This window comes from Phasianus colchicus, chromosome 1 (genome assembly GCF_987193195.1).
Source record: "Phasianus colchicus chromosome 1, bPhaCol1.hap1.1, whole genome shotgun sequence".
NCBI classification, from domain to species: Eukaryota; Metazoa; Chordata; class Aves; order Galliformes; family Phasianidae; genus Phasianus; species Phasianus colchicus.
Window position 1 is genome coordinate 7,159,463 of NC_143436.1, and position 19,620 is coordinate 7,179,082.

The 19,620-nt window shown below is 40.6% G+C and overlaps 1 protein-coding gene across 10 annotated transcripts in view; it reads right to left on the bottom strand.

The window, feature by feature from the left end:
* Positions 1-19,620, bottom strand: part of USP6NL (USP6 N-terminal like) — a 136,205-nt gene that overhangs the window by 76,098 nt on the left and 40,487 nt on the right. The window contains exon 1 of one of the 10 annotated variants that reach the window (XM_090134594.1): positions 4,495-5,047. The exons of 7 other annotated variants lie outside the window; for them this stretch is intronic. In XM_090134594.1, coding sequence (XP_089990720.1) covers positions 4,495-4,552 — 58 coding nt within the window. In that variant the 5' untranslated portion in view covers positions 4,553-5,047. Of the gene's footprint in view, positions 1-38; positions 1,332-3,117; positions 4,155-4,494; positions 5,048-19,620 lie in introns of those variants that run through there. 2 more of the 10 variants (XM_090134628.1, XM_090134603.1) reach the window with 2 other exon arrangements.

Genomic DNA, 19,620 nt, shown 5'->3' on the forward strand with positions numbered 1-19,620 from the left:
TGCATCTCTATGCCACATCACTGATAAATAATTTCCTCCCTGTAAGGCGATAAGTGAGTTGCTTCATTTCATGTTGTCAGCCCGTAGTGCTGTCTGAGCACAGTGATGTTGCTCCTCACGGTGCTGGATCCACCTTCATTCATTCCCAAGCTTAAAGAGGAGAGCAAGAGATGAAGCAGTCTGGTTTCATGCTTGCTTTTTTCTGACAATTCTATAATTACCATGGGCCGTTACCCCAGCTAGCTATGTAACAGCCAACAAAAATCCCCTTCTAGAATGTCCTCCCCAGCAACATCACCACCCAAGGACAAAAACTGAACTCCATGCTACCCAGAGCACAATTAAGAACTATACATTCCCAATACAATTACACCAAACCATTTATTTGTTAATGCTTTACTAGTTGACACACTTTGCTTACCAAACTGCCAATGCCCACAATTAAGCCACTAATCCACACTGACAAAGTAGTACATGAAGCCAGGCTTTATTTTCAAAGAAGGAAGCTAAAGGAATCATAATCAAAACTGAATTGTATTTTCCTTTGTAAGACACAAACAGATGTCTGCTTACATTAATTCCTTAGAGAAGACCAATTATGAGTTTTCAAAAGTAAATTTATACTTGCAGAGAGAATTCCAAAGTTGAGCCGTCCTAATCCTTACTTCTTGTTATGGTTTTATGGACAGATTTGGGGAAAGCCTATTTGTTTAAAGAACAATTACTGCTTGGCCTTGAGAAATGGGGAAATACTTCTATCACTCTTTTCCCAGTAAAAGAGAGATAAGATCTGATTTGAATAGGAGAGTAGCAAAATAAGTAGCTATGGCCATGGTATTTTTTCATTAACAGAATGCAACCAAGTGACTATTGCTTGCATTCAAAAATATTCTCAAAAGGAGATGCAGAGCTCTTCCACAACACAAACGGATTAAACAACAGAAGTTGAAACCAAGATTAAATATATGATTAAAATAATGCAAAACTGTATTTCCGCCAGAAGCAGGGCCCAGATTTATGCTGAACATATCTCTGTGGCTTACCTTCCTGTTCTCCACACAAGTAACATACATCCATGTTTGACATGTTCAGTGCCTCATGACAATTCAATTACATTTAGTGTGGAAATTACCATATTCATTGCCTTTAAAGTAATCCTCTTCACTTTCTGCCAGAAACATCTTAATCTTCTAGCTGCTCAGACATACTCTAACATTACATTAATCCACTCAGAACTCGGAGAACAGCTTGAAACAGGGACAAGAGGTTATATTTCAAGAAATAAACAGATCATATTTTTTCTTGCAAGAATTATTTAAATATCTTCAAGTTAGAAATTACAGAATGATTCCTGATTAAGTAAAAGCTAAATATGGGAACAAATTCTGCACAAATATCCTCTTGGCAGAAAAATACGTAGAATCTTGGAACGGTTCAGGTTGGAAGGGACATTAAAGCCTTACTTCAATGTAACCAGTTAAAGTGGTGAAACTAGTTTGGTTACCTTTCCTAGTTAAAATTAGCATTATAGCTGATCAACAGCACATGATATAGCAAAGAATATCGCCTCAGGTGAGGTTGATATGAGCATATGATCGGTAAAGAAGCACAGAAAACTGATTTTGACTAAAAACTGAGGAAATGTCAGCAACTGAAAACACAGTATAATCAATGCTGATAGAAACTGCCAATGACAGCACAATAATCAGAGCATGCAATTTCCTAATACAACTGGTCAGCATAACAGGGTACAGTGAGTGTGATGCTAGCAGCAGTGTCATGCATTTCGCATGCAAAAGAGGTAAATGAGAGAAAGAAAGGCCAGAACAAAGCACTCTGGACAGCTGGCTTGATACATGTAGCTTTCCCCATCAGACAATTTTCTCCTCATCACTCTGTCACACTGATCTGTTTCCTATATTTTACAAATATTACAAGTTTATACATTTGGAAAGGCAGCACACAAAGCACTTGAAGCATTGTTAAAGGCAGAAATTTGAACAGAAAATTCCAGCCTGTGACAATCTTAAAAAGGACCAACCTAACAGCCAGGATTTTACCCTTTGTCTTCTTGGAAATCAAGCGATTTGACTTTTCAGCACTGCTGGGATGACCAGCAAACAGCTGAATTAAAGGATACTTGAGTTTGGGGTAAGATTTGGTTTCATTTTGCCATTCACTAATTTTAAATTCATAATATAATTCATAATATCAGGTCTGATAAATTAGACATCTGTGCACTGTCATCAGCCCCATAAAGTGAGAAAACAGCCAGCACTACTCACAAGCTTTGCTCCACTCTAATAAGAGCATCTCCTTACCTCACCAATTGTTTAAGAATCAAAAACAACAATCTCTCTGGCAACAGAAAGATGTGATGGTATGTAAAAAATGTAAGTGGCAAAGGCAAAAAAACAAAGGAAATTAGTCATCTGGAGATGGCAGCATTACTTAGAAGCAACAAATTTACAGATGAATTACGGATGTTAGCCTGCTATTCACTATTAGGTGGTGAGCATCACAGTCACATTGAAAATAAAACCCCACATTTTCAGACGTTCTTCAGAATTTCAAAACTCTTGTTCAGCTCAGTCTACTGGGACAAGAACTGAAAAATATCACATTAAATTAAAATAAACTCTTAAGTTGGCAATAACCAGGCTTCTTACACAACCTTTTATTACAAATTAACTGGAAACAGCCTAATCTATTAATCAGCTACAATTCTAAGCATCCCATGCAGAAGTGTTTACTTTTCCTGAATTCCACATTCTTCCAATTTTAAGGAAGAAAGTCAAGTATCTTAAACTTACAGGAAAATGAACTAATAATAAGATGTAAAATGCAAGGTAAAAACCATAATATCCTGCAACGAACTCAAGACTAATTGGAATTGACTGAGTGTCATAGTGAATTAATAGCAAAACATTACATCAAATTCAAAACAAACATTACTTAAAGGAAAATAATTACATACTCTACAAATGGATGTAAAAATGAAACTCTTAACTAAGAGTTTCTCAAGGACAAATTTATAACAACAACAAAACAGATACTAACAAAGTCACATTTTGACAGCTATTAAACAACTGATATATAATCCTGGCTTACTCTCACCTTCATGCTACACATTCCCTTTATTTCCACAGAGAGAAATGTTAGTTGCCAGATGTAAGCAAACTACAGACAGTGCAGAGCCTTAGAGCTGAGCTCCCTGTGTTTGCTCAGCCCAGAGCAGAGGAGCTGAGGGAGGCCTGATGGCAGCTGCAGCTCCTCACAGGGAGCGGAGGGCAGCGCTGAGCTCTGCTCTCCATGACAGTAGGAGGACTTGAGGAACTTCAGGAAGCATTTGGACGATGCTCTCAGACATAGGTGGCTCTTTGTGGAACCATCTATAAGCCACTGAGCCGAACTTACTGTGAATGAAGTTTGTGTGGCTCTACCTCACTAGTTAGGCTTCTCCTTCAGTCTAAAAATACACTGTTATATAAAAGGAAAGGTAAAAACCACCGAGCACAGCTTCTTCATGAAGGCAGCACAATGTGAGTACCACAGAGAGCTTCGCACATCTCAAAGGAATGGGGAGGTAAGAAGGTATGTTACAGTGCTTATACATCAGCAGCATAAGTTACAGATGTACCATAAACTTAAGTAATTCTTGTTGTGGGGATGAGGGTTACTATACTGCTATTGCCCTGTGCAACCTTATCCCTTATTCTGAAAAGGAGATTTCTCCCTGCTCTGTTATCTGACCCACCCCCATTGCCTCCTCAACTGCAGAGCAATCTAAAACCCCCAAAGACTCGGAACACAATCATTTGTTTTCCATTGCTTCACTCAAATTCTTGCTTGTTTGCACACTGCACATTCCACTGCACAAAGAGCTGCACTGGCACAAATTCCTGTCTGCAGGCACTACCAACAGCTGCTGTGCATCTACACATTCAGGGCACATAACAGAGCAACAAGCAAAAGTTTTGGTTTAAGTCTGTGGTCATATCAGAAAGTCCCTTTCATACCAATGCTGTTTATTTTCCTTCGAGTCCTTTCTCACAAACAATGAAGGAAAAGCCATGACCCATGACGTACGCTTAATAGTATTTTGTTGTGGGTAGACAGCATTTAAAAAGAAGAAAAACATGGTAAATATCTACACACAGATATCAGATATTCTACTTTACAGGAAACAAAATAAACATTTATTATACTTTATTTCTCTTCTCATGCATGTTATTTTTAGGAAGTGAAAAAAGAGTTGAATAGTTAGAAAATGCTATGCCTTTTACATAGCAATAGTTTCTCAGGAAGAAAATACCACCAGTAATTAAGCGAGTTACATTTCTTCCACCATTAAGCATAACCACGTAACTTAATCATACTGGGTATTTAAAACTCAAAGTTGTCACTATACTGAAATTAAAGAGAAGGAAATTAGTACACAGTACCTTCAGAAAGTTAACAAAGTTCAGTACATAAAGTAAAATGATATTTTACCATTCTGCAGATTGAGGTTTTCTGCCCAGTCCTTGTAAAACTCACTTTTAGTCCTCATGAAGTAAAAGTATGATCTAGATCATACTCCAAACCACTGCATCCAAAAGTAAAAGGGGAAAGTTCTCCTCCTCCGCTCGGAGCAATTGCTCCATGTAACCGAGCTATTTGGCACTGCCTCACTCTTTTTCAAGCCATGGCCCCTCTACAGCTTCACGAACTGCAGATACTCAAACAAAGATGCCATTTGTTAGCAAGAAGTGTCATGCAGGCAACATAGCAGTGGTATCCATTGCAGCCTACAGCCCAGCTAATAATAAACAAGAGGATTTGAACAAACAGCCTCACAGGACGCTGCTCCTGTAACACATCACTGTTATGGTCTGGGGTAAGAATTCTTACTGGTATTTGCCAAGAGCTGCATGAAAAGCATCTCATTTAAAGAACTTACTAGAAATGGGGCTTTAAGTGTCTGCTTCTGGCTTAGTACTTAAGATACCATGAAATGAAACCTTGTAAAAATACAGTTTATATTTCTGTAACTGTTTAGTATTTCTTGGTTACAGGATGGAAAATACTTTTTTTATTATTATTATTTAGACCTGCTTTATTGTTAGGGATAAGTTGGGGACTTGAAATACTTAGGATGTTAGAAGGTGATAAGAATGTTTTCCTGGATCAAAACAGTACAAATCTAAGATTTCATATTGCTAGAATTCATCTACTTTCTGTACAGCAGTCAGCACTCCCAACACTTGAAAAACAAACCTCCATAACAGATATGCAAGGGCACACATACCAAGCTGTTCTCCTGTAAAGTTTTTAGGCCTCACACAAGGGTTCTTCTCAAGCAAAATGCTACCTGCTATGCAATGGTTCAGCCAAGAACCAGCCCACAGCTACCTATTTAACTTCTTAACAAGTCAGAAGCATGCACTGTGCCAAACCTGGCTTGAAAGATGTGTGGTCTTCTGATTGCTGCAAATCTGACACTCACTGGCTCTCTTTAGCCTAGAGAAGGCCTGAGGGAAACTTATCAATGTACATAAGATACCTGAAGGGAGGCTGCAAACATGATGGAGCCAGGCTCTTTCCAGTATCAACCAGTGCCAGGACAAGAGGCAGCGGGCAAAAACTGGAACACAAGAGGTTCCTTGTAACATCAGGAAGCATTTCTGTGCTTCCAGGTGCCAGAGCATTGGCACAGGTTGCCCAAAGAGGCTTTAGAGTCTCCTCTTTGGAGATCTTCAGGAGACGCCTTGACATGGTGCTGGGCACTCAGCTGTGGGTGTCCCTGCCTGCTTGGGCCAGATGGACCCAGAGGTCCTTGCCAACCTCAACTTGTGACTCTGATTTCCTTGCACCCTGGAAAGCATTAAAATGCCAGGAACAAAAGATCTGATCAAGTACATAGAACTACTCTCTTTTTTTTTTTCTTTCCCCAGGGAATTTTTTAAAAATAATAATTCCTTCAATTGTATTAATCTTCCTCCTTATGTTGCCTCACTGAGCGCCTGGAAAATGAGCAACAGCTCCTTTATCTTTTATCATCAGTTACTAATTACAGATCCTACCCAAACATAAGTGTCAATAATTTAGTCTGCCGATGTAGTGCGAGTTTAGACTAAGCCCATACAATATCAGTCTCTAAGATATTTCTCCTAAAGGTGACATTCTTACTGCTGGCATTATTACAGACAATAGTAAGCTTGCTATACAAAAATCGTCTTCCATTTTTCTCACCACAGAACTACTGAACTGGTTCCATAAAACCGAAGACTTATTTCCAGATCTTAGCACAGAATCACAGAATCACAGAATTGCCAGGGTTGGAAGGGACCTCAAGGATCATGAATCTCCAACCCCCCTGCCACACACAGGGCTACCAACCATTCCACCTAATGCTAGACCAGACTGCCCAGGGCCCCATCCAATCTGGCTTTGAACACCTCCAGGGACGGGGCATCCACAACCTCCCTGGGCAGCCTGTTCCAGTACCTCACCACTCTCTCCGTAAAGAATTTCCCCCTGACATCCAACCTAAATCTCCCTTCCCTCAACTTAAAACCATTTCCCCTTGTCCTGCTGTCACTCACCCTTTCAAAGAGTTGATTTCCCTCCTGTTTGTAGGCTCCCTTTAGGTACTGAAAGGCTGCAATGAGGTCACCCCACAGCGTTCTTTTCTCCAGGCTGAACAAGCCCAGCTCTTTCAGCCTGTCCTCATAGGGGAGGTGCTCCAGTCCCCTGATCATCTTCGTGGCTCTCCTCTGGACCCTCTCCAACAGCTCCCTGTCTTTCTTGTACTGGGGGCTCCAGACCTGGACGCAGTACTGCAGATGGGGCCTCACAAGGGCAGAGTACAGAGGGACAATTACCTCCCTGTCCCTGCTGGCCACCCCTCTTCTGATGGAGCCCAGGATACCATTTGCTTTCTGAGCTGCAAGGGCACACAGCTGCCTCACGTTAGGCTTTTCATCAATCAAGACCCCCAGGTCCTTCTCCACAGGGCTGCTCTCAAGGACCACTCCTTCCAGTCTGTGGGGATGCCTGGGATTCCTCCGGCCCAAGTGCAAAACTCTGCACTTTGCCGTGTTGAACCTCATCAGGTTCACCTGGGCCCACCTTTCTAGCCTCTAGAGGTCCCTCTGAATGGCATCCCGTCCTTCAACCGTGTCAACTGCACCACTCAGCTTGGTGTCGTCAGCAAACTTGCTGAGCACATTAGTGAGGAAGACAAAACAACCTACACACCATGAAGAGGAGCACTCACCCCAGGCTAACTCTCCCAGTAAATACCGTAAGCACCTGAAAACAGTCATGGTTTTCAACAGCACTGGTGTCCTTCTACCACACTGCCTTCAGGCAGCAATAGGATAAGAGCCATATTATTCCGATATTTTTCTTGCATCTTTAACTTCTCTTCATATTTAGTATGTGCGTTTTTCTGCATACTTTGAAGTAAAGACCTACAGAGGAAGGGGAAGATTTTGACTAGGAAGCTTCTTCCTCCATTCAGAAGCAAAACTTAGAAAAAAAAAATCTAAAGACAAAGTAAAGCTATTAGGAAAATCAATACACACAGCCATACTTGGCGCACACACACAAAATCCAACTGCAAAAAACATACACTCCTTCCCCTCCGGCTTTTAAAAGTCAGCATTTCTTCAGAGTAGAACTTGTTGTTGCAGTTGTACTGCATGAGGAGTAACAGGTGGAAGACAGGAAAGTAGGGACTGAACTTGCCTGAAGAAATATAATTGAACTCTCATCTTAATGAAAAATCATGCTTCATTACAGCAGAACACTCGCAGTTCTGCAGGATCCCCTGTGAGATGCTGCACAGTCACCAATGGAAAACGGTCACTTTGGAGATTAGTAGAATTAGCTGCTACTAAAAAGCTATCTCAAAGCAATTTCAAAACCATCCTCAAAGGACTCAAAGTAAGAGCAAGGAAAGCAAGGCAGCCCTGTTAAGTAATGTTCCAAGGAGAAAGCTCGTGTCAAAACATGAAATTAGAATTAAGAAGTCTTACATATACAGCAAAGAATTTAAAACAACCTTTCTTACCATCAGCAATCAGAAAGCAGTAATCGACTAAGAGACTTACAAGAACTCTACAAAAGTTGATCAATCTCTGTAATATTGCTAGGACCATATTTTTAATCATATGGCCATATTAAAGCTTACTAGTTAATAAGAGCACCGTAAGAACAAAATTCAAATAAAATGGCAAGAAAATTAAATAAGTATATAATAAAACATATTTGGGCCATCTACTTAGATTTAATTCACAATTACTTCTACATGCTTTGCTTAAATAAGTGCATCTTAAAATTAAATCATCTTCATCAGCCGTGCCCACGGCCAACCCAGCTGGAAGCTGCAGTCTGAGTGTGATGTCACCTTCATAGCACGTCCTTGGAATGTGACAAAGCAGAGCAACATGAACTGGCAGTGCTCTGCAGTAATTCCACTTCACCAAGTGTTGTGTGTGCAGTCATGAGCCATGAGATAATTAATCTGATGAGGGTTAACACAATCAGTTGCAGAGCCAAAAGAAACCATAATGGCTAATTTCTGACAAGCTACAATTAAGAGAGTACGGCCAATTTTGAACAATGCTCCTTTCTTGAAAGGGTGGAAATAAAAGAGCACAATATTTTATGGCAGCTTTTAATAAACATAATCTCAAAGGCTTGGGCTGGGTATAATTTCAGGCTTGCTAATATCTCATGACTGGTTTGACTTGTGCAACAACCAATGTCTTCTGTCTCAGCTGAAGTCATCTTTTGTTCTCCTCCTCCTCCTTCCCTAGATGGTGTCTGGCTTTTTCAAGAGTTTATTACTGTTTTCCCCTCCTCACTCTCATGAAAGGGCACCGTTCTGACCATTACGAAATGGTCACTCACACGTATCTTCTTTAAGGAGGTGTAAACAAGTCTCACTTAGTGTCGGCCCTATAAACAGCTGTTCAAGTGATGATCAAGGAGGATTTGCATTCTCACTGCTCAACAAGACAGAGTAAGCCTTGTTTCTGCAACACGTTAATACTGGCAGTAAAGAAACTAAAAGGATATGGTAAGTCTTCACAGAAAAGCACAGGAGGCTTGCTACTCCGTCGAAGTCATTTTACAGATGACAGCCAAAGATTACATCCTCTGGAACTCCTACTTTGGCACTGCTACAACTGACACTGCTATGCTATGCTATGTTTCAGTTACAGCCTGTGTGTGTTAGTCCCACATTCTCCTTCAAATTCATGACCTTTCCCAGCACTGGTCCCAGTCTTTATAATTATGTCTTAAAATAATATTCTGCAAGTCAGCTGCTGTATTAGATGGTAAAAATCAAACATGTGGCCATGGCAGCAATATCAACAGATAGAAAAGCAGAAATATTTCAGGAATTTTAACTGCAACCTAATGTAAATCATTCTCTACACACTGTTGTGAATCCCTCATACCGTAATACAAAAGAACTTGTCACTCCAAACGTAATGCCTCCTATTTATTTCCATGGAAACTGTAACAGATACAAAGAGTACAATAACACTATTTGATAGAGCAAATTCTCAGCTACAAACCACTTGTTCTCAACATAACCACCACCACTAGCTATGCACTTTCAGCAGCAAGGAAAGAGCCTGCATGCCATGCTTGTAAAAATCTGTACCAGCACAGGTGACCCACTGTTGTCACCACTGCAGAAATGCACCACCCACCGCCTCACTGTGTTCACATCCACTGGTTGGTCTCTATAAACATTCAGCAAATGTCAATGAGTGCCATTTTTTTTCACATGGAAGAATTCAATTCCACAACTTTGCTCCATACGTGCTTCCATGTCAGATGCCATTTTGTCAGGCTGCCCCCTGCTGCCATCTGTCACACAGCAACGCGTAAAGAATATTGGTGGGAAGGCTCAACCTCCACTGCCACACCACCAACATCCACCTCCAACATTGTGGGTCATCATCATAAAACAGAAGGCATTACTTTTGGAGCAGCCCTCATATATGATGTCTGCAGTTCCCCAGAGTTCTGAAAACTACAATACCCATCCTGCATGCTGCTGTTACTTCTTTCCAACTCTGACAGGTTACTAAATACAAAAGGAAAACTATCTTTCTGCATCCATTTCCAATTTCCTGCATTGTACATCTTAATTCGCAGCACGCTGTGAATGTTTTAACAGCACTAAGAGATGCAGTATCAATTTAAACAGAAAAATGGTTGTAATATTTTAGATTCTGACACAAGCAAGAACATTTCCTAAGAAGAGTTATGCTTATCACTTTAGCAGACTTATATTTAAGTAGTCTGATGCTACGCTGTGCTAATTAAGTCTCTCAATTAATCATTTTTATCTCCGTATCAGTCAGAATTAATGGAGCAAACAATAATGCTATTTTAAAATTCACCATTAATGATGTGATGTCTGTTCCCAGTGCCACCAAAACAACATTCAGACATACACTGGAAGAAATTTTAAAAAGGGGCTCTGTTTTCGTGGAAACTGTGCTTCTTCACTATGTTCAGTTACAAAAGTCATCTATATTTATGTCATTTTACTCACTAAAATATAAAGTTTTGTTCCTCTGCACAGACAATCCTTGAATACTCTGATATATGCACAGCTTCAATTCATCATCTGATTACACAGATAATTCCAGAGATGAAAACAGGAAATAAGGATGGCTGTTCCTGCAGAGGCTGTTGTTCCACTACTATTGAATAAGGCTACAGATCTCCCAGCAGTTCCAAAAGACACTGCTGCCAGTAGCAGGACACCAGCAGCACGGTGGGGAAGAGGAAGAAGCTCCTCCTGCTGTGCTCTGCGACCACAACCTGTGATCCAGCTCTTGTTCTGCTCAACAGGCTGCTTACAGCCTTGTTGGGCCCTGTGTGATACAGCAAGGAATGCATTCACACAGTAAACGAAAGCTAAGTGTTGCCATCGTGTCTCAGATTTACTTACCAACTCCCAGATTTCTTCTCCCTTCTACAGGAGCAGACATTGCAGGGTATCCTGTAATCATTCGCTCCCCAACAGCAGATAAAACCCAGCCTTCAGTCTCTGGCCACACCTGAACTTCAGTCTCCCACAGACTGTTCATCTTTGAACAGGTAAACATATTAACTGTGGCAATACTCTCTACAAAGAGTAAATCTCAATAAATACTATGAAAAGTCTGAATGGCACAAACAAGCTTCTCTGACTCTAGATCTACTTATAGTGACTCAAAGGTATGTTGGAGCAAGTCCACACAAAGACATCAGGCAAATTTTGATACCTGCCTGCTTTCATCGGTTGTGTCTAAACAACACAAACCTACTTTGTGTTCAAGTAATCAGCTTCTTACAATATCTGTCATGCACTTTATTAAAAAATAAATTGCACTTTGGTAGAGAGGAAAAATGACTAAAATTCCCTCTGAACATTTGAAATTATCTTTCATTGCCATGCAGCACTGCATCCATGGTTTCTTATGTTTATAAAGTAGTCTTCTTATGAAAGACAGTCAAACGAAGGGTAAACCAGTTTGTTCAGCAGCAGTAATTGGGGAAGAAAACACTATCAGTTTCTTCATCTCTGCTATGAGAAGAGGAAGTCAGAGACAGGCAGCAAGTTGCTGTTGTTTCTAGTTTCACTTCTTGAGGACTGGTAAACACAGCACAGCACAACAAAACAAACTTCCCAGTCAAGACCAGAACATTGGCTTGAAGGCAACCCTGTATTTCCAGCCTCCAGCTCAGGGAAAACACAGCGGAGCAGCTGCAATAAAGCGTGAGATGCATCTCTACCAAATTTACATCAGATTATATCGATATTTACTAGCAATGAGTACTAATGCCATTTAGTTTGCATCAGCTAAAATATTTACCAATGTAAAAGCATCCCTGTTTGGTTAAATCAACACAGAAGGGAAAAAAGAGAAGGTTCATATTCATCAGCCTTGTAGCCTTTTATCCACCAAATGCAGTACCAGTAGGATAAACCTCCCAGCTATGTTCTGTCCATCACCTTTACTCCAATTCAGTTTTGACTTTTTTGCTTGCCATACGTAACAACTAATTAGTCTATAGATGTAATCCATCCACGTACCTTAGGACAGTGTGGCAAAGCAGTTTTGTTTTCCCCCAGTCTCTTTCTGGGAAGAGAAACAATTACTTTGGTAATCAGTACGATGACAGGTATATCATTAGTAATTTCTTCGTACTGGTTTATAAGGAGGTTACAAACAGTGTAGTACCTAAATATCACTTACAAACATACCAGCAAGCTTTCATTGCTACTTCTCTCAAAAATCAATCGTTATATTTCAGTATTAATTCAAGACGAAGAGCTACAAACATGCTGCAAAAATCTTAAATTACAACACAAACATAAGGTTAATTGTAGCCCAGGCCTTGTGTTCAAGCATTAAACAAAGAATCGATGTAACAAAGAGTCAGTGATGCAGTAAACCTACTAATGAAGATTAGCTTCTCACCAGTGTGCTCTGCTTACAAAAATGAAACAAGATCTGACCATTTGTCATAGACTCAGCAGAGAGGATAAAAAGGATTTTTGAATTTAGTTCAGAGAAGAATGCCTACTTACTGCAATTCCAGCACTGATGCAATCCTTAAGCAATGCATGTCCTAAATTGCAAAGATTTACTCTTTGAGAATATCCGAACAAAGACTTTTGCAGATTTCAGCCCTGCTCAGTAGTCCTCTTCACTCCAAACAGATTTCTCTCAGCATCTGCAAAACTTTTATACCTTACAAAATCAAAACCTATCACAAAAGTCAAACCCATCATACCAATGGAACAGCATCTGGCAAACAAGCATCTCTGTCCTGGGAGAGGAGACTTCCCAAAGAAGAGCAGACACAAGCAGCCCAGTGACAGCTTTCACACAAACACTTCCATGATCCTTTGCACTACATCAAGAAACTCATCAACTTTGCATGGAAGTTTAACAAATTCAAGTCTGCAAATTTCATTAGTAAAATTAAATCCAGAATAACTTGGGAGAGGAAGTAAAGTCTTTTAAGAGATTTTGGTTACAAATTTTAGTTCCCTTTATACTTTACCACTAAAGGCAATTTTTAAGTACACTTAAGAATCCAAACTTCCTATTTCTAATGTTACTCTAAAGACAGCCAAAGTGATACAGTAAGCCCAGGCATCATCTTTGTACTGATATTCCCAGAAGCTCAAGCTATGCAGTAGGAAATGAAGATGCTGAACATTAACCATGCTTTAGTTACAGAGTTTTGGAACACTTAAGAGTTATCACCACAATGGCTTCAAATTGATGAAAATCCAGCAGTCTTTCATCAGTTGTTCCCTGTTCAGCAGAAGTACAGCTGCCATATGCCATCACATAAACACGTCAGAATGAGAGTGAAAATTAACAAATGTTTCCCATTTCATTTTTTGAAATCATTAAATTTAATACCAAATTTTTTATTATCATGGGAAGTTCTTAAGTGAAGTTACAAAGAAGACAGCCCACCTGCGTTGAGGCAAGGAGAAGAGAGAAATTCTAATTTATATTTACTTTAATAGAAACCACAGTAAAGCAAACAACTTCAGTGTGTGCTACCCACAAGTACAGGAACTACTGCATTCAGTCTCAAAATTTAGTTCCATTTATTTCCTCTTCCCTATCTCAGTTTCACCCCTGGTACAGAAATAACCAATGAACTCTATAAAGTTAATCACACATAATCTATTTGCCAACACCGACTGTTTTGGAAGAGCACATGAAATCTCAAAAATGACAACTGGGACCAACAGTTCACATTATTTTGCTATGTGCTATAAAAATGGAGAACCAAAACTAAAATCATCCAAGATTACTTTCTACCTAAAGGTACAAAAGGTTTAATCCCAAGGTAACATTCATCTGGTCAACAGGTTTCTGTAATAAATGAATCAGATGCACCTCCTGGAGGACGTTCTCCCTTTCATTGCAGCAGCAGCACCAACAGCCATTCCTCAGGTGTGAGTTGAGGTGAGTTCAGCGAATCACAGACTCAAAAATAAAGTAATTTTAGATAGTTTTCAGATAAATGAATCCATCTTTGAGGAGCTTAAGAGGACGTGCAAAATAAACAAGTGAATTTGTCGCCACTTAACCAGCTTTTACCAAGTCAGGAGTCTTTAGTGGGAGTGCAATAAAATGCTATTACAGCTCTGAATGGCCCAAATCATTTCTGAAGCTGCGAAGGTGAATGACAGCTGTACAGCACAGCCACAGCAGCCAGAGTTTGGAGGCTGATGGAAGAACAGCCTGAGCTCTGTGGTTTAGCTCCAACACCACAAGCTGTACACCGACACAATGCACAGCGAACAGCCACTGCCTGGCCATAGTAAAGCTGTGTTCTGATAACGTAACACCTTCTGAGAGCAGAAAAGAGGAAGAGCGACAATTTAAAAGTCATGTCTAACGAAGAGCACAAATGTGAACAATATGGAAAGAGGATACGGAAGGGGTGGGGGAGGAAGTGTGACGCATTACTTAGGGAATGGTAGTTTAAGAGGTACAGAACCACTTGAATACAATTAGCTGCCAAGTTAAGGTATGCAAGGGTCATCATCACTAAGGGATGTGACACTTAAAGCAAAGGGGTTTTACAGCTGTGTGTGCATCATAGGTATTTTAATGCACGAAGCTACAGGTATGCAACACTCCAATTAAATTAAATATGCAAATTATGGAGCTGTTCCAAGTTTCCACTAACTTGTTACGCAAGTGTTTCCATCTTACACAAGTACCAATTTTCCTATTACCTTGCACATGTTTTCCTCATTTACACCTGTACATTAGATCAGCAGCATTTTGCATCACCCTGCATACACAAACAGTGCTGAAAGAAGGGAAGGGAAGGGAAGGGAAGGGAAGGGAAGGGAAGGGAAGGGAAGGGAAGGGAAGGGAAGGGAAGGGAAGGGAAGGGAAGGGAAGGGAAGGGAAGGGAAGGGAAGGGAAGGGAAGGGAAGGGAAGGGAAGGGAAGGGAAGGGAAGGGAAGGGAAGGGAAGGGAAGGGAAGGGAAGGGAAGGGAAGGGAAGGGAAGGGAAGGGAAGGGAAGGGAAGGGAAGGGAAGGGAAGGGAAGGGAAAAAAGCAAAAAACCTGACGGAAAACTGATGAACATTTCCTTTTTGTGAATGCAGAGGAAAAACAACTGCACAACTTGAGAAAGAGAAGCAACAGGACACATGAGATTGTTGCAGAATTTAGCTCAAATTGAGTCTACATGTAAAGAACCTTCTGAATGATGGAAGTCCCATAAAAGGATAGAATAGCACAGCTGTTCTCCAAAGCCCACACAACTGTGAAAAACTTATCAGAATGAAAGGGATATATATATAGTGAAACTACATTGTTTCAATTTGAAAACATAACAACTACCTTTTACATATCTCAAGTTAATTGATTAACTTACCTTACAAGTAGAGAGCTACTGCAATGGTCAGACAGCTAGATAAAACTGCTACATGGCCACTTCGGGGCAAACAAGGCAAATTTCATATTCTCAGACTTCAGAAGGAACTACTCAGTAAAACTGGCATGCCACTACTGCTACAGTTCCAGGCAGATCACTGATACACATCATACAGCTATCAGTAATCAAAGTTCATGCCTAGATAAAACAGCCACGTGCACAAATATCAAACAGACAGCTTTTCACACCAGGATGCAGGATTTAGAACGAATTTTAAATGAAGTCATTTTCAGACTTGTCTCATAACGAAGAAGAATCTTTGAAAACAGACTCATCTGCAGTAGTTTTAATGAAAACAGACTCATCTGCAGTAGTTTTAATTGTGAAAAAAAAATCATTCAAATTAATGGAAGAACAGAAACATTTTTCATTCACAGTAGCAATTCTTTGGATTAAAATAAATTCTCAAATCTGAAGCTGAAAAGATTTTAGTGTGTTGGTGTCTTTTTTTAAAATATTAATTGGAAACAAATGTTTATCTGCTAATAATAAATCTATAAATTCAAGTGACAGAAGCGGTATGACAGAAAAAAAGCAAGCAAGAAAGAGGTTGAGGAGGAGAAGCTCTTACAAAATGCCACAGGAAAGTTGTTTTGAATTAAAAGGGAATCAGAAATGGCCCAAAAAGGCAGCTAAGTCAAACACAACACCCAAATCAAATCACTATTATATTACACTTCTAAAGCAGGAGGAGTGGTTAAGATATGCCAAATAAATGCTGATTCCTCTGTCCACCCAACTGCCCTGCCCACCATCAAAATCCCTGAACGTTCAAGTGTATTTCCATTCAACTACTTCTGAATTTTTCATCGTGTTTCTGTAGCTAGGATGCACAAGATAATTTGTTTAATTTTTCTTAATGTCACTGATGATTTCAATATGAGTTCAACAATTCTGCTATGTACCAGATCTACAATTAGCTGGCAGACCAACAAATCTTATTTCAAAACCAATTACTACAGATGGGTAGTTGGAAACATTAAAGACTTTTTGGAAAAGCCTGTTCATTTTTTTAAACATGAAGAGATTCACATGAAGAGAACAGAGAATAAAATTTAGAAGGATATCATGCAGGCATCCTGTCCTGAATTTACAGTGCTTATTGAACATGTCAGCGCTCTGTTTCTTCAGCTCTGCTGGAAGTTATTGTTGGTAAGCAGGATCATGTGAAGGCAACGTAATCCACAACAAGAAAAAAACAGAACTGTTAAATTAGTTCATGCTAGCACTGCTGGCAGTTTAAGGGAACCAGGACTGGAGAGAATTCACAGGAACACAATTGCAAAGTTCAAGTTTGTTCATTTGTTCAGCACTGCTGTGGTGGGGAATCTCAGCTCAGTGCCAGACCCACCCAGCTGCTCTCACGCTCCTCCTCAACAGGAGGGGAAGAAAATGAGAAGAAAAAGCTCCTGGGCTGAGATAAGGGCAGGGAATTCACTCATCAATTATCATTACATACAAAACAGGCTTGAGTTGGAGGATTAATTTATTGCCAATTAAAAATAATGTAGGATGATGAGGAACTAAGATAAAACGAAAGCCATCTCGTGCCACCGAGTCCTTCCTCCAGGCCTCCACTTCATTCCCTTGGCCTTCAATCCTCTGCTGCCTTCATGCCACCCCAAGCAGAGCAGCAGGGACAGAGAGGGGGGTTGCAGTCAGTCCATAGCAGTTCTCCTCCACCACTCCTTCCTCTTCACACCCTTCCACAACACCACTGTTATTCCTTCCTATGGGCTGCAGCTCTTCAAGCATTGCTTCAACATGGGTCTGATACAACAGAGCCCATCTCCCAGGACCACAGCACAGGTCCCCTGTGCAGCAGCTCCCCCAGCCCTCCTGCCACACCATGGGCTCCTCTCCACAGCTGCAGCCCCAGCCCAGGCCCTGTTCCTACGGAGGTATCCATGGGCTGCAGCTCCTTCAAGCCATATCCACAGCTGCACAGTGGGCTCCTCCATGGAGATCTGATCCATGCAGCGTCCGTGGGCTGCAGAGAGACAATCTGCTCCACCACTGGCCTCCTGCCCTTCTCCTGCACTGACCTTGGTGGCTGCAGGGCTGTCCCTCTTACATTTTCGCAGTCCTCTCTCTCTCACATCTGCTGCACAGTTTTCTGCACACATTTCCTAAATACATTATCTCAGAGGGATGAAGCATTACTGACAGGCTCAGCTTTGGCCATCAGTGGGCTCGTTTTGGAGCCGACCAACATCAGCTGTGCAAGACATAGGGCAGCCCCTGCTCTCTTCTCATTCTTGCAACCCCACCCACTTCCAAATCCTTGTCACATAACCCCAAATACAAACGTTCCTGTGAATTTAGTGCTTGAGAGTCAGAGCATATGCAAACATGAATCATAGATGTCAGTCTTCAATATTTTAATGCACATTTCTTGATCTCCTTTCTGCCCCTGAAACATCAGCCCTATTAGAACTTCTAAATTCCTAAAAAAATCATTACAGTATTCTACCCAATGTCAAGATCATAAATCCGGGGTAAAGGACTACAGATGTTCCACGTAATTCTATAAATTGAATTTCAGCTGAGATCAGAAGCATGCTTCTGAAGCAAACCTCCAGATCATCTCTATTTACTGTTCTTTAGTTCACACTGGGAAGCGACAAGGGAGCATGCAAACTGGATTTCGTCCAGATTAAACTAATCTGCAAGATGCACTCATAACTCTGCCTGATGTTCCGCCCGAGGAACACAGATGAGGTTTGAGGTAGCCTGGAAAAACTGCCAGAACACACAGGGATGTCAGGCCCTCGGCAACTCCCTTCCCCCTCTCCAGACCCACTCATTACTACAGGGCCGTGCTGCTTGCTGACATGGCCTATAGGCTACCACTGTTAAACACACAGCACATCCCAGCTCAACCGGTCTTCCTTTGATTTGCCTAAGTGTATTTGCTCATTTTTCCCTTCAGAGCCTATCTGAGCTATTTATAGAATGGCTTTACCTTCTTATTAGTTACCAGACAATGATTTTTAATGCATGTTCCAACATTCTAAGTATTCTTCTCCAAAGCTTTCTACATACGGTAAAGTAGGCAATTATCACTGTGCAGTTTAGAAGGTCATTCCAATGCCTGTAAGCTAAACAGCAATGCAATCTTGAATCTGTGTAGCTTTAATTTCTGTGTACAGATTTGACAAGCTATGAACTACTGTTCGTTCCACTTTTTAAACCCTAACCATGGCACTAACTCGTAGCACAGAAGTGGCAAAAACACTTTTATTGATTCATGTGTCTTTGTGCTCCACACAACCATCTGTGAATGCAACATTTTAGTGAGTGCTGAGACAGTGTCTCCGGGACTTGATGCAGCTGTAGCATAGATGAGCACATTTTTCAAAACATGTTGAAGCCTTTTCAACGCACAGCTGTCAGGACAAAAAGAGAAGAGCTGGTCGTCTTCTTTTTTTCCTTGAAGGAGAAAAATTAGGACACAGCGCAACAGCGCTGGCATATTAACTATCACAGTGCAACGCCTGCAATCAAGTGCACATCACACACTGGGGAGCCTTGTCAGCAACCCAAGAAAAGCTCATTTTTTCAAGAGGTCTTTCTAAATGGCAAAGAATTGTTTCACTGAGCTAATGATGGTTTAAAATGAAATAGAAAATATTTATATGTGAAAGATCACAGGGCTTTCCTGCTATCAAAGTCCTCCCATTTGTACAGAGTATTTCCTTTCTCACAAAGAAACTTAGTCTTGGATCGAGGCTACCCCTCAACATTCCACTTGAGACCTGTGAACTGTACTGTATTTCTTTTCTTCAAACTACTGCTGTTTCCCACCCCAAACTTAGATTTACAAAACAGAAGCCATTCTTCCATTTTAATCATGACATGAGTCAGTGAACTCCAATTATTAAACTTAAAATATGATATACTTCTACAAACAAGCCTGAAACTTAGCCTTAACCTCTGGAAAATACCACTGACCAAAGAGAAATAAAAAATGGCATAGAAAAGAGTACCCTCTTCAGTGAAAATAATTTTGGGAACATCTAGCACATAGGGTAGATTAGTAGACAAGGTGACATTTACCTACTCACACTCAAGTTCTCTCTTCCTACTGCTTACATACCAATCATATATTCAATATATATATAATATG